At 44.1% G+C, this 15,183-nt stretch overlaps 1 protein-coding gene across 1 annotated transcript; it reads right to left on the bottom strand.

The window, feature by feature from the left end:
* Positions 1-7,209: 7,209 nt before the first annotated feature.
* On the bottom strand, positions 7,210-9,487 carry LOC119795192. The gene is made up of 4 exons (XM_038303051.1): positions 9,341-9,487; positions 8,153-8,198; positions 7,586-7,887; positions 7,210-7,503 (listed from the first exon to the last, which is right to left on the bottom strand). Exons 1-4 carry the CDS (start codon positions 9,485-9,487, stop codon positions 7,357-7,359), a joined length of 642 nt encoding a protein of 213 aa, XP_038158979.1. The 3' UTR covers positions 7,210-7,356.
* Between the last annotated feature and the right edge of the window lie 5,696 nt (positions 9,488-15,183).

The raw sequence follows: 15,183 nt of genomic DNA, 5'->3' as shown, positions 1-15,183 counted from the left end.
GGTACCAGGGCTAAAGGAGGGCTGGACGGTCCGGGCCAAACACGGGAGGCGGCGGAGTTAAATCCCTTTGTTCTGCTCGCTGCCTCGCGCTGCTGCTCCCTCGGTGTGCGCGAGCCTTCTGAGGAACAGACCGCTTCGGTCCGCGAGACAAAAAACCCCTGCCCCGCGCTCCCCGAGCAGCGCGCGCGCGGGCACGGCCGCACACACAGGCTTCACTTCCAGGAGGAGGCGCTGATACGTGCGGTGACGTCACTCTTGTTAAATAGGGAGGGGGGATCAAAGCAATGTGCGCGAGGAAGGATTGTGTTATATACATAGATGTAGACCTATAGAGAGACGGAAGGGGGAAGACCCCTACCGCCTGCATGGCCGCTGCTGGAGGGGCCTGCCGGCTGTGCGCCGGTAGGGGGCGATAGCAGCGCTTCCTCCGCTGAATGAAGGCAGCAGCTTTGTGAGCAAACATGAGGTGAGCACATGGGGGACAGGGAAACACTGCCGCATTCATTCATCCTATTTACTCCACATATCGGCAGCAGGATGAATATTGTTGCACTGAGAGTTCAGTCAGTGACACCACCCCATCCATCCACCTATGAACTCAACCGAGTGTTTATTACTCCATTAACAAGCGTGTACCCGAGCCAGCATGCAGCTGGAGCCTCGTTTGCTTCTTATTGCAGCTGTGCAGCAAACCGCTCCTCATGCAGCAGTTAAAACCCACAGAACATTCTGGGTCTGACATTCAGAGAGTCTGTGTTTAAACCAGGGGTCTGCACTCCCAGCTATAGGCCTCTGCTCCATTATATCTGTTTATACCTAAACTCCATTGATCAGGTTTGCTGCTAGGTTAACTATTCACCCAGCTACTCATTTAACATTAAACTGCTCTATCTACAAATCAATGAGGAAAACTCTAAAACTTCCAGTGAAATAAAAGACTTTCCTGCACACACACACCCACACACACATGCACAGACACATACAGGAGGAGACTGGAGCTGGACCAATAGGAAGAATTTCTGTTACTAGGCAGAATATTACTGTTGCTGTAACTTTTTTATGTGGGGAAAAGTTCAATGCACTGCAAAAGTTGACATTGTCTTTGACCGCCCCATCAAAGTCGTTCGGCACAAATACTTGCAAATAAAACTATTAGATAAAGGCAACAAGCGCTGCTTTATTCATCCACAATCACACAACCTTTTAAACCCAACAAAGGATGCCGCAGTGGACGGCAAAAGGCCGTAAAGTCTGACATTTAGAGCTTCATACACATCAATCCAGCCTCCATCTCCAATGTGGCTCACATTTATCTGCTCACATTCACTTTTTACACGTGTAAATTCAGAACGTTTCAATCTACTCTCAATATGAATGAGAGCTTTTCACATTCCAGGAATTCCTCTTTGGGCTGTGGGCTTTACCGTAATGCCTGAACCAAGCTTTACCAACTTTCAGAGCAGAGTTTGACTTTGTTGATCCTGTGGAGTCTATAGAGTAAACAAAATTGTATATATACACCTAGTGAAGACATTTAAATGACCAATTAGTAGAAGCAGCGCAGCGATCCCTTCCCCAAATCCTTTCAGTTAATCTGATTTTTCACATTTTGTTTGAAATAAAGCTCCTGTGTGTGGTAAACATTGTTTTTTATGTCCCAGTGCTGCTATATTTAGGGTAAACATTCTGAAGACCACTGCAATATCAGAGACAATCTGAAGAATTTAACTTAGCTTAAATTTGGAGATTTAATTGTATCTTTCTGACATTTCTTAAACTGTTAAAAAGGCCAACATTTCCAAATTGTGTTGGCATACATTAAAACTTCAAATATGACTAAATCATTTTAGTTTTCCATCTGATGTTGTTATTAAAAGAACCTCCTTAGAGCAGCACTGTCACACATTCCCCCCTCATGCTCAGATGGATAGTGTTTCTGTGGGAAACAAAGGAAGCAGGAGCATGTGACTTTTGGAGTGAGCCTCTTCTAGCACCGTTATGGTAACAGCAGAGGAATATTTAAAGGGACAGGGAAAGTTTAGAACAACAGCAACAGCCAGATTGAAAACTTTGATCACACAAGTATTAAAAAATAGATCCATGTCAAAGGTGTAGCTTTCTATATAAACTTTGACGTTTTTATGTCAAAAGATGTTAAACTGCTGCGTCTCAGTTCCACTGTGTCTTTAGAAATTAACTTTGGCTACTTTATGTATTTATTTGTCACCAGAGTGACCAAAACAGTTACTTAAAAGCATCCAAACTAAATTAAAATCTCTTCAGTCTTCTGTTGAAATAACCAGTAATTCAATTCAGTTTGTTTCTATAGCTCCAATTCACATCATGTCATCTCAGGTCACTTTCCATTTCACCAGATCATCCAGTCAGATTGATTCAAAGTTTTCTATCTAAGGAAAACCTGCTGATTGCATCGACTCATTGACTCTTCAGCAATCCCTCACACTAACTATATAGAATAAAGCAGGATGAAAAAGGGGTCCCTATGTCCTCCAGCAGTCTAAGCCTATAGCAGCAGAACTATAGAGATAGCTCAGGATAACCTGAGCCACTCTAACTAGAAGCTTTATCAAAAAGGAAAGTTTTAAGCCTAGCCTTAAAAGTAGACAGGGTGTCTGCCTCACGGACTAAAACTGGTAGTTGGTTCCACAGGAGAGGAGCCTGATAACTAAAAGATCTGCCTCCCATTCTACTTTTAGAAATTCTAGGAACCACTAGTAAACCTGCAGATTGGGAGCGAAGTGCTCTGTTAGGAACATAAGGAACAATCAGATCTCTGATATCAGATGGAGCTTGGCCATTTAAGGCTTTATATGTGAAAAGGAGCATTTTAAATTCTATTCTGGATTTAACAGGAAGCCAATGAAGAGAAGCCAGGATAGGAGAGATGTGATCTCTCTTTTTCATTTTCCTCCTGTGAGTGTGAGAGATTGCTGAAATGCCAATTAGATAGAAAACTTTGAATCAATCTGACTGGATGATCTGGTGAACTGGAAAGTGACCTGAGATGACATGATGTGAATTGGAGTTGTACAGTGTGAGCAGCAGATGCGTGCAAAGATTTAAAAAAATCGCACAGTGCACACCAGGCTTAACTCTGATCGCAGGACAATGTTGAACTATAGGGCGACAGTGATATGAACCCACAGTAGCTCATATAATAGTAATTTAGCAACCCATTTAGGTCCATCATGTACCTTAACATACTATTACACACAAATACTCCTGTTTCTATAAGCACTAATACGATAGACTTATACTCCTTTCCCACTGGCCGAAAAGCTTGTTTAAACCCGGGAACAATGGGCTTTTAGTGGCAGTGGTAACAGCTCAACTATGTCAAAAGACCCGCGTTAAAATCGCCTCGGCTCTGATAGGGATGTTGTGAGAACACCAACATCACCCACTAAATTACGTGATACCACTGAACGCAACATACAGACGCCAACACGCCGCGCCAGTCGCTTCTGATCTAAAAAGCAGAATCAACTCTGTTTCCATTGAATAAATATGGAGCAACAGGTGAGATGGATTCAGACAGATAACAGAGAGAAACAATAAAACACACTGACTACCACATTGCTCTCTGTTGTTTACTTTCCTGATTTCTGTTGCACTGGTGACATCATCAACGCAAAGGTATCATCATGATGTCACCAAACACGCAGCATCCTAATGCCGATTAGCGGTTGGGAAAGAGGTTTAACAGAGGCATATTAAACAGCGAGGCGATGGAAGGGCTTTAGAACTGGGCTGATGTTCTCCACTTTCTTATTTCTAGTGAGGACGCAGGCGTTCTGGATCAGCTGCTGCGGTATTAAGGCAGACCTGTGAAGCGACCACAACATAGTAAACACATTACAATGAATAATATTCAACATGCTAAGACACAACAGGTAGACGTCTGACGGGGATCTGCTCTGACTGGCACTGTGGTTTTATTCTGTCTTCTTCAGGCATGGAGGGAGAAACCTCTTCATCTACGAAATTCAGACAACCGTCTGCTTTTGGTGGAATCTTGGGCTCACATTCTTTCCTACAGAAGTGCAAACCAAAAAATAAATTCAATTTAACTGAGATGATTCATATAATGATATTTATCAGACGGACGGAGATGACAGGCAGATTGACTGCAGCCAGTCGTTGACTCTGCAAGATTCACTCCTGGATCAGCATGTAGAGGCAGTGCACGGTTGCTTGCATTCTTTTCTTTATTTTGCAGCAATCTCATTCACTGGTACATACCATAGGGTGTGTAACGAGTAAAAGAAAAAGTGAGCCACCCTGGGGTTCCACGTGGGAAACATCCAAATGGGTTCATGCTGGATCCATTTAGGAAATCTGATGATTTTTTTTTTTTTAAGGTGTAATTTCTCCCCCAGTTGTAGTTTAATCCCTGTTCTCTATCTGTAGGTGAGCTGAAACAGTTGGTTCTCCTCAACTCTTCTCTTTTTATCCATTTATTATCTATATTTGCAGTTTATTCAGAGTCTTAGCACCTTTAGTTTTCACATAGAACTTGTGGTGCCAGTGGAGGAAAGATTTCTTATAATGTTATAAACGTGTTTTCCAAGTTAAAACCGATTTTTTATGTTACTCACCTGTGGAACTAAGTAGTGGTTTACTAGTGGTTCCTAGAATTTCTAAAAGTAGAATGGGAGGCAGATCTTTTAGTTATCAGGCTCCTCTCCTGTGGAACCAACTACCAGTTTTAGTCCGTGAGGCAGACACCCTGTCTACTTTTAAGGCTAGGCTTAAAACTTTCCTTTTGATAAAGCTTCTAGTTAGAGTGGCTCAGGTTATCCTGAGCTATCTCTATAGTTATGCTGCTATAGGCTTAGACTGCTGGAGGACATAGGGACCTCTTTTTCATCATTCTGCTTCATTCTATCTCTATTCTCCCACTCTGCAGAATCTGTTAGTTCAATCTCTAACGTTCTGCTCTCTCTGCTTTTTCTCATAGTAGCTTCATCTGGTCTGTTCCTGTTTGGCTGTGACTCCATCCTGGAGAGAAATATCAGCTGTGCTGCTGCCATCAACACCTTTGTTTCTAGATGTTGGAGCTTGGCCTGTTTTCCAGTGTGGTCCTGTTTCTCTGACTGTGACTAACTGGATGTGCTCTCTTCATCCTCTGACATGGGAGCTGGCTCGGAGCTCGTCTGCCTGGCTGTGTGTTTCCTGGACGGGGCCGCCTGTGGAGCTGGTTGACAGTTGCCTTTTGTTTCTATGCTTCTTTTTCTATGTCTGCTTCTTGCCCCATTTACACTACCCTTGAAAAACCGATCCAGGCCGAGACCGGTCCGAGCCTGGATCGGTAACCAGGCCAAGCTCAGATTTGACGACCGTTCACACGTCACACTTATCTCGGTTATCTCGACTCCTCGCCTCCTAGTGACGATGTGCGGTATTACTGCTAGGATTGAAGGAGGGACTCAAGCAGCTGGTGGCGGTAATGCACCAAACGCTGTTTGTCAACCGCCGTAAAACCCAAGAAGAAGAAGACGAAGGAGGAGGGAATCAAGCAAATCAAAATGGCGGTGCCCGTCACATTCAGAAAGTTATGCTTGATTATTATTGCTGTACTTCGGTGTTTGCGGTGGGTCAGGCGAAGACGGCAACCTTGCGCGGATGTACTTGAGAAAGTCGGCTTTTGGGAAGTGGATCAGGGAAATTATCGTCTACTCCAGATTTACAGACGCCGGAAACAGCGACGGACCCTGAGGTTCATCACACTGCTGAGCCGAGTAATCACTGGAAACCGTGTGGAACGGTAGGGAAGCTAGTATACTTGTTACCTGTTCTTTCCATTAACTGTCCGCATTTGAGATGTATTATTTCGCTTTTTTTTAAGTCTCCCTTATTTTTGTTGTGCTTACACAAGGGTTTGGATGAGAGAGCGGAGCGAACACTGGTGGCTTTATATAGTACGAGAGACATTCAACCCTCAGCAATGGATCGAAAACTTCAGGTAATTACAAAAAAAAGCTGATTTTCTTTCCCATTTTTTAAATAAGGGTTATTAATACTTCAACTGATAGACCCATTTTTTTCCTGAAGAGCAATGCGATGAATGAAACCATTATTTGTTTTGATTTCTGAATTAATAAAGTGAAAAACGACAAAGCACTGCGTATAATAAATGCAAAAATATTGTGAAATTTCTTCTTTTTTTTTCAGAATGAGCTACAGAACCTTCAAATGGCTTTGTGAGTCGCTCAGGCCTCATGTCTCCAAGGCAGAAACGAAGATGCGACAGCCTATTCCTGTGGAGCAGAAAGTTGGTGCTGTCTTGTGGTTTCTTGGAACCACATCAGATTATCGGACCATTGCTCACCTTTTCGGAATATCCAGAGCCTCACTGTGCATGTTTGTCAAGGATGTTTGTGAAGCAATATTTTTTCATCTGACACCACAGTTCATAAAGCTCCCCACTGATATAGAGGCTAGAAATATGATGGAGTCATTTAAAGAAAAATGGGGATATCCGACTTGCATAGGTGCTATTGATGGCTCACACATACCCATTGTCGCCCCCAAGGAGAGCCGAGTTGATTATTTTAATAGAAAGGGCTGGTATAGCATTAATATGCAAGCGCTTGTAGATGACAGGTATATGTTTAGAGATCTCTGTATTGGATGGCCAGGAAGCACTCATGATGCTCGTGTTTTAGTCAACTCCCGTCTATACCAGATTTGAGAAAATGGTGTTTTCCCCCATCTTCAAACAGAAATTGATGGTGTGATGGTGCCTCCCGTTATACTTGGCGATCCAGCATACCCTCTCTTACCCTGGCTGATGAAGCCTTATCCAGAAAATGCAGGGACAACAGAAGCCAAAAAAAATACAACCACATCCATAGCCGTAACAGGATGGTGGTAGAGAACGCTTTTGGGCGGCTAAAAGGGAGATGGAGAAGGCTTTTGAAACGAGTTGACAACAAGACATCAAATGTTCCAAATGTCATCGCTGCTTGCTGTACCCTACACAATATCTGTGAGATGCAAGGAGGGGATTTCCTTGATCAGTGGGCCAATGAGGCAAATCAGCCACCTAGGAACAATTTGGTTGATGGAGATAACAATCCTGATATTAACAATGCCCACAATATAAGAAATGCTCTCTGCCGTTACTTTGCAGAGCAAAATTAGCCTACATCGACTTAAATGTTATGTATTTTAAATAATTTCTTACAGTTTAGTTTTACATAATTTTGCAATTACTAGTGTGGTGTATATTTTGAAAAAGTCAGTAACAACAACAATTTTTGTATAAACATGTTATGTATTGTACATTTGTAAAACAATAAAAAAATTTACATATTTTACAATATTTTTCAGTTATTGATAAGGTCCATAAGTCGAAAAATTTGGCACAGAAGTCGAAGGGGACGCAGGGTTCAGAGGTTGTAATTGTGCTGGTTGAGTCAACAACTGGACCATCATCTGCATCATCCGCATCTCGTGTTCCCTCTGTTTCTCTTCAGCCTGTTTAAAAAAAAAAAAACAATTTATGTAAATGTCAAATGTACATTTCATTTTCTGATTAATTAAAGAAATGCATTTTTACCTGAAATCGGTTCCTTTCCATTTCCTGCATCATGTGGCGCTGATGTCGTTGGATTGACTCCTCATGTTCTTTAAATGCTGCCAGCCAAAGGTCATCAGACTGTTTTTGAGCTTTAATGTATTCCTCTATTGTAGAGTCAATAGCTTTTACGGTTTTGCTCTTCCTCTTGCGTTTAACAGATGATTCAGGAGCCTTGGCAGCAGGAGTATCATCGCCAGGACCTTCAGGAATGCGACTTCCTCCTGGCTCCTCAGAAACACAACTTGCTATAGATTCGTTCAAAGACCGCTCATCATCCATCTCTGCAATAAACAACAAACAAGAACAAAGAAAATAGATAAATATTGAATCTGAAATACATGCACCCTCAAATTTACATGTAGAGCTACAGCTACTTTTAATGCCGTATTACAAGAGTAAACAAAGATCTCAATTTGATAGAGAAAGATATGAAGATTAAATTGAACACATTTTTTAATGGCAGCAGATTTGTAATTTTAACACTGATACTGTAAACAAAGGTTGTTGAAGCATAAATGTGGACATGCTGCTGTAGAGCCTACATACCATCATGCGTGCTGTACTCATGCTCCTCGTGTTGCATCATCTTCCACTAAAATGGAAACAAAAGCTAAAGACATTTCTTAGTAGATTAGTAGATCAACAGAATAAAAAACTAATGATTTTCGGTAACATACTTGTTGCTGCAGGGTTTAGAGAAGAGGTCTCTATAAGTACTGGAGGTCTCGACGATGCACGGAGGCCCAGCACTTCATCCATGGCACCGTAGAACTTCCACGTTTTTCTTCCTCTCCCCGACTCAGTGGCACGGGAAGGGGGGTGCTGCGGGGGCTGCAGCCTCCCTCGTCATAGCATCAGCCCCCCATGTCGGGGGGCTGTGGAGTAACATAATATTGTACTTAAAAACATGAAATTAATTATGTATTTATTTCTTAAAAGACTGTGTTTGATATGGGATTAAAATAATGGGCTGTGTATAAGATATAAACTAATGATTCATTATTTTAAGATTTCATAAAAAACTAGGCTACTCTCCCAGAAGCTTCCGCCACCTCACATTCGTTTAGGCATGGCTAGCAATAGGCAGCAGAAACGTATTTCTGACTATTTCGAGGTAAGAAATGGTTTTAATTCCCCTATACTGCCGCATTTAGCGTTATTTATGTGCCTATTCATCTTAGTCCTGTGGCTGAAGAAGTCTACGCTAGAATAAGGCTGCATATCACTAAATATTATGTCTGTATTAAGCTATTTAGTGATAAAATATGAAATTAGTTAATTTTTTTTTTTTTTTTTTGTGTGTGTTTTTTGTTTCAGATATGAAATCATTCCCCATATCCATAGTCGAATGGACTTTCAAGACGTTCAATGCTTAGTTTAGGCGATATTTAGGCCATGTTTTATTCAAGTATTCCTGATCCTGTTGATTGGGAGCTGTTGTTTGTTTTGAATGATTAAAAGAGAAGAAATAAAGTTTAAAATGTTCATGCATTTTAAATGGCAGTTTTTGGCGACAAATGTAGGCCTACAATATTATGTTAAAAACGTCAGCCACAGCCCTCAACATAATGACGTCATGTGTTTTCCAACCCAGCCATCAGCCCCCCTCGCTTGAAACAGCTTCCAGCGCGCCTGCCCCGACATGTTATTGTGGTCGACAATCTTCTTATAATGTGTTCGAAGTTTTTTTATCTTTTCTCGGCACTGCTTCGGGTCTCGGTCGTATCCCTTTACCGTGATTTCGTCCGAAATCTTTTTAAACACTTTGTGGTTGTGTTTCGCGCCCTCCAACATCGCCTGGATAGCGTCCTCTGCCCATATAGCAATAACGGCCTCAGTCTCGGCGTCATCCCAGGTCGCACCACGCTCTTTTGAAGCCATTATTGAAAATGTTGCGTGGAGAAGATCTCTGTTGTTTATACTTGTTCTTCTTCTTCTGTATTGTGTTTGTTGGCAAGCAACTTCCGGTGGGGCATTACCGCCAACTACTGGAATGGAGTGTGAATCGGCATGTTCAGCCAGTCGGCGATGACGCGTTCTGCTCATGCGCTCTTGTTATCAGAGAACCGAGCCAGGAAAAAACCCAGCCGAACCCACCTCGGGAACTGGTCTGCAGTTAGCGCGGTCCGGTTATGTCTATCTCGGTTCAGTTCAGGTTGTTTCCGTTCACACACGACAAGTTATCTCAGTTACTGAGCTCGGACCGGTCTCGGCTCAGTTTTTCAAGGGTAGTGTAAACGGGGTATCTGTCTCCTTGAACCCCAGTGGGCCTCAGCAGATGGCCGCTCACACTGAGCCTGGTTCTGCTGGAGGTTTCTTCCTGTTCAAAGGGAGTTTTTCCTCTCCACTGTCGCTACAAGCATGCTTAGTGTGAGGGATTGCAGAAGAGTCAATGAGTCGATGCAATCAGCTGGTTTCCTTAGATAGAAAACTTTGAATTAATCTGACTGGATGATCTGGTGAACTGGAAAGTGACCTGAGACGACATGATGTGAATTGGAGCTATAGAAATAAACTGAATAGAATATTGATGTCCATCCATTAAAACAGGAAAGGACTGTGTTTTTCAGGCTGTCAAAGCATCTATCTTCACCACCTTTAAAGTGCTAAAGCCTCTTCAGCTACAAACACACACGCAGGTTGTGTTACACTATCCTTCTGGGGTCTTTCCATTGACTTTCATTCATATTGCATTCATTTATATGGCCCAACCATTAGCAACACATGCTAACTGTAAACCTAGACTCAATTCACCCCTTAGACCTAGACCCTGAGAGGAAAGCCTCTCCTCGTTGGTCCTAGAAGTCCCCAAAATGTAACATATTTCATTGGAAATTGTCCCCACGGGGTAAGGAAAACATATCCCCCATACACACTGTGTGAGGGCTTTCCCCACACAGCAAAAAAGAGAAAAAAGTTTTTTTTCTGGTGAATGAAACTCCTTCATCAGCTGAGGGCAGGTTTACAATGACCCCTAAAAGATGGATAGGGAGATTGTCCTGTGAAGTGATCCGCGAACACGGATCTGTGTGTGGCTCCCCATGCCTGCACCCCGACTGACCCAACAACACCTCCATCCCAGCTCCATGGGTGGGTCCTTAGGGGCCATGTAGGGCCAAGGGCAAGAAGAAAAAGAAAACACTCACAACACAATGGGTCAGCAGGAGTTTTAGATGGGGGTAGGGTCTCCATCGCATATTCAAATTCAGTACAACTTCAGTCTGCAGGACTCTAGGTTGATAAGTATGTGTGAATGAGGCTCACGGCATCAATGAGCCTCTAACTAGCTAGCATGCAGGTGAGGGAAAGGTGCCTTTCAACTCGAAATCACTTCCTAAAGATGAAATAATAAGATAAAAAAAACATTTCACTGTTTTTCAAATAAAATGATATGAAGTTCAGTAAACAATTAATTTAATCAACAGCATGCTAATAAAAGTTTTTATCCTTATTATGATGTGAATGTGTTAAACCCTAATAGTCCCTGCCTGTTGGGTGTCAGAACTCATGTTTTCCCCAGTAGTTTATCTAATTAGGCCAGTTCCTCTGTCTGGGTATCCAGTTATCATCTTCATTATCTAACAGAGACTTGGGAATGAAGTGGCGCTTAGACAGAGTGGATCTTTCTAAGCGGCGAGGAGCCATGCAAGGCTGAAGCCATGGATGTCTCCTCATCTGCTATGATGCAACGATGATGTAAGAATAATGTAAAAATGATGTAATGATGACGTGGCAGATCATAGTTGTATAAAATGCTTCTCTATCTGTGATACGGGGCCACTCCAACAAGATGTGAGCCTGGTTGGTGAGCAGCTGCCTTCAGTAACTCTAAAGCAACTTCTCTGATCTGAGGAAGATTATAATTTCCTGATTATTATAATATCCTGATTATTTAATAAAAAATAATAATCAATTCTTTCTTTTTTCATTAAGTTGAGGAATAATAATGAACAGATAAACACAAATTAAATGAACATTTAGCCAAATAAAACAAAAAACTCGCCATCAGAGCCAGCGGTACTTCACACACGGCTATGCAGAGAGAGGACTGCTGCAGACGGGCTAACGTTAGCCCCTGCAGATGGCTAATGTTAGCCTGGCTGCTGCTGATGGCTAATATTAGCGCTGGCTGCAGCAGAGGGCTAACATTAGCCCTGGCCCCTGCAGATGGCTAATGTTAGCCCTGGCTGCTGCATATGGCTAACGTTAGTCCCTGCAGATGGCTAATGTTAGCCGTGGCTGCTGCAGATGGATAATGTTAGCCCTGACTGCTGCAGGTGGCTACCATTAGCCCCTGCAGATGGCTAATGTTACCCCTGGATGCTGCCGACAGAATATCGGTAGGCTTGGCCGTTGCAAACAGGCTGGTGCAGAAGGCTAACATTAGCCCTGGCTGCTGCAGATTGGCTAACATTAGCCCTGGCTGCAGCAGAGGGCTAACATTAGCCCTGGCTCCTGCAGATGGCTAATGTTAGCCCTGGATGCTGCAGATGGCTAACATTAGCCCCTGCAGATGGCTCATATTAGCGCTGGCTGCAGCAGATAACTAACATTAGCCCTGGCTGCTGCAGATGGCTAATGTTAGCCCTGGCTGCTGCAGATGGCTAACGTTAGCCCTGGCCACTGCAGATGACTAAGGTTAGCCCTGGCTGCTGCAGATGGCTAACATGAGCCCCTACAGATGGCTAATGTTAGCCTTGCTGCTGCTGATGGCTAATATTAGCGCTGGCTGCAGCAGAGGGCTAACATTAGCCCTGGCTCCTGCAGATGGCTAATGTTAGCCCTGGCTGCTGCAGGTGGCTAACATTAGCCCCTGCAGATGGCTCATATTAGCGCTGGCTGCAGCAGATAACTAACATTAGCCCTGGCTGCTGCAGATGGCTAATGTTAGCCCTGGCTGCTGCAGATTGGCTAACGGTAGCCCTGGCCGCTGCAGATGACTAATGTTAGCCCTGGCTGCTGCAGATTGGCTAACATTAGCCCTGGCTGCTGCAGATGGCTAATGTTAGCCCTGGCTGCTGCAGATTGGCTAACATTAGCCCTGGCTGCTGCAGATGGCTAATGTTAGCCCTGGCTGCTGCAGATTGGCTAATGTTAGCCCTGGCTGCTGCAGATTGGCTAACGGTAGCCCTGGCCGCTGCAGATGACTAATGTTAGCCCTGGCTGCTGCAGATTGGCTAACATTAGCCCTGGCTGCTGCAGATGGCTAATGTTAGCCCTGGCTGCTGCAGATGGCTAACATTAGCCCTGGCCACTGCAGATGACTAAGGTTAGCCCTGGCTGCTTCTGATGGCTAATATTAGCGCTGGCTGCAGCAGAGGGCTAACATTAGCCCTGGCTCCTGCAGATGGCTAATGTTAGCCCTGGCTGCTGCAGATGGCTAATGTTAGCACAGGCTACTGCAGATGGCTAACATTAGCCATGACTGCTACAGATGGGCTAACGGATGGTGCTGCAGATCCAGATCGGGTGGAAGCTGCTGTTGCCTCAGTGCATGCTTGGTCAGCTCTGGAAAACGGACAAGTCCGCTCTGATGCATGCTGGGTAAAGAGGGAGGGGAGAGAACAACATCCGGGGACTTTGTTCGTTCTAGGTCTGCTGTTCTGGTGAATTGGAACAGTACTAGGGCTGAGGATAATGACGTTTCACAAGCGCACGAGAACACACAAGTACACAGATTGAGAAATGGCCTCAGCATTTTTCTTCCTCTAATAAAATCAGGCAGCTCATACGTGCTACGCGCCTTTCCTGAAGGCTACATAAAAAACGTTGGGAATGAACTTCTGGTACTAACAGTGCAGGTGACCTCATTGTGCAGGCCTGCAGCCAGACCGCTCTAAAAACTGGAAACTGAAGCTGAGGCTCAGTGTGGTGTCACTGTTATGTGTTTGACAGTCAGAAGAAAGTGTGTGTTTAAGCCCCTCTACATACAAAACTGCTCTGAATGAGCATTGCACCATGCTTCAGCAAATGTATGGTGGCTACATGTTTCAGCTTGCCACTGCTCCTCCAGAGCTGCCTCACGACTTACAGATTTTATACAACATGTTAGTGAGAGGAGCTCCATAACCTGAAAGATGAGGGTTTTTAACTCATGCTCTTTAATTGTGTTCCATTAGGGGTAAAGGCAATGATCGGCGCTGTGGATTTTAAGGCCTGGGCATGTTTTCCTGCAGGTGAGCTTGGCGGCTGCTCTTTCTGGCGCTCTGCTGTGTGAGAGCAGTGGTTCAACCTCAGCTCCTGTCCTGCAAAGGGCCTGACATTCACACTCTCATTTCAATCCAACTATAGCGCTATCAGTCAGTCCCCCCCCCCGATGTTGTGAACTACTGCGTCTCTTCAGCTGGGGAAGTGTGGGGTGTTCCACTCCACACTTTATTTGCATAATATTTCCATAAACTTTTCCTAAGTATGTATTCTTGCCGATATTCTCACTGACTCACCTGCTGCAGTTCTTCTCAAAGGAAAATCCCTCTAACCTGACGGATCTAAGCTGAGCTGCTTTTTTAAAAACTCAGGACTATGTCATTGTTTGAGTTATTTTTAAAGGGATAAAAATCTTATCAAGTTCACCTTATTGTTTAAAGGTTTTTAAATTCTCATAATCTCCCAATAGATATTGATATTAATAACGTAGAGAACATGATCATTATTAGCAGCAATAAAAACCTTAATGTGAAAACAGTAAAACTCCACGTCCAAAGGAGCCAGCTGAGGTGGATCGGCCATCTGTTCCTGATGCCTTCTGGCCGCCTCCCTCTGGAGGTGTCCCATCGGGAGGAGGCCTGGTGGAAGGACCAGGACACGCTGGAGGGACGATGTCTCTGAGCTGGCCTGGTGTCACCTCGGGGAGCAGCTGGAGGAGGTGTGTGTGGATCAGGAAGTCTGGGCATCTCAGCTTAGGCCCCGTCCACACGAAGACGAACCCTGGCCTAAACGCACAAATTTTTCACCAAACCAGCCTCTCATCCACACAAAGCCGGCGTTTCGGGGGTCTGTAAACGATATTTTTTTTATTCAGCCTTCAGAGTGGGAAGATTCTGAAACGCCGTTTTCGCGTTTCCATCTTTACGCTCTAACCGCATATTTTTTTTTACACGCATGCGTCATAGCGTCGCCTCTAAACACGCATGCGCGACACATCACAACAACAATGGCGCCGTTCCTGCTCATGCTACTCACCCTGCTGTCGGGCTTACAACAGAATCTTCTTCTTCTGGAATATCTCCAGGAAGAACAGAGCAATATCGACGACATAGTTCAGCACCTGAATTTGACTTAACCACGAAAATGGGCCCGCAGGGCAAACATGTATAAATGTTAGTGCGCATGCCCAACATTTCGTCGCTTATTTTTGCTTTGGCACCACAGCGCCACTTACAGGCCTGGCATACATTTTGCAGCGTTTTCATGCATTCGTGTGGACGCTCACATTTATTTTACGTCTCCGTCTTTACGGCAAACGTTTTGGAAAATATCAGCGTTTCGTGTTCGTTTTGACTTCGTGTGGACGGGGCCTTAGACTGCTGCCTCTGCGACCCCGTCCCGGATAAAGAGGAACAAAATGGATGGATGTA

Source organism: Cyprinodon tularosa, unplaced genomic scaffold (genome assembly GCF_016077235.1).
Source record: "Cyprinodon tularosa strain WSP-4 unplaced genomic scaffold, ASM1607723v1 ctg502, whole genome shotgun sequence".
NCBI classification, from domain to species: Eukaryota; Metazoa; Chordata; class Actinopteri; order Cyprinodontiformes; family Cyprinodontidae; genus Cyprinodon; species Cyprinodon tularosa.
The sequence above is the reverse complement of the archived record's forward strand: the minus strand, read 5'-3'. Positions and strand labels throughout refer to the sequence as shown.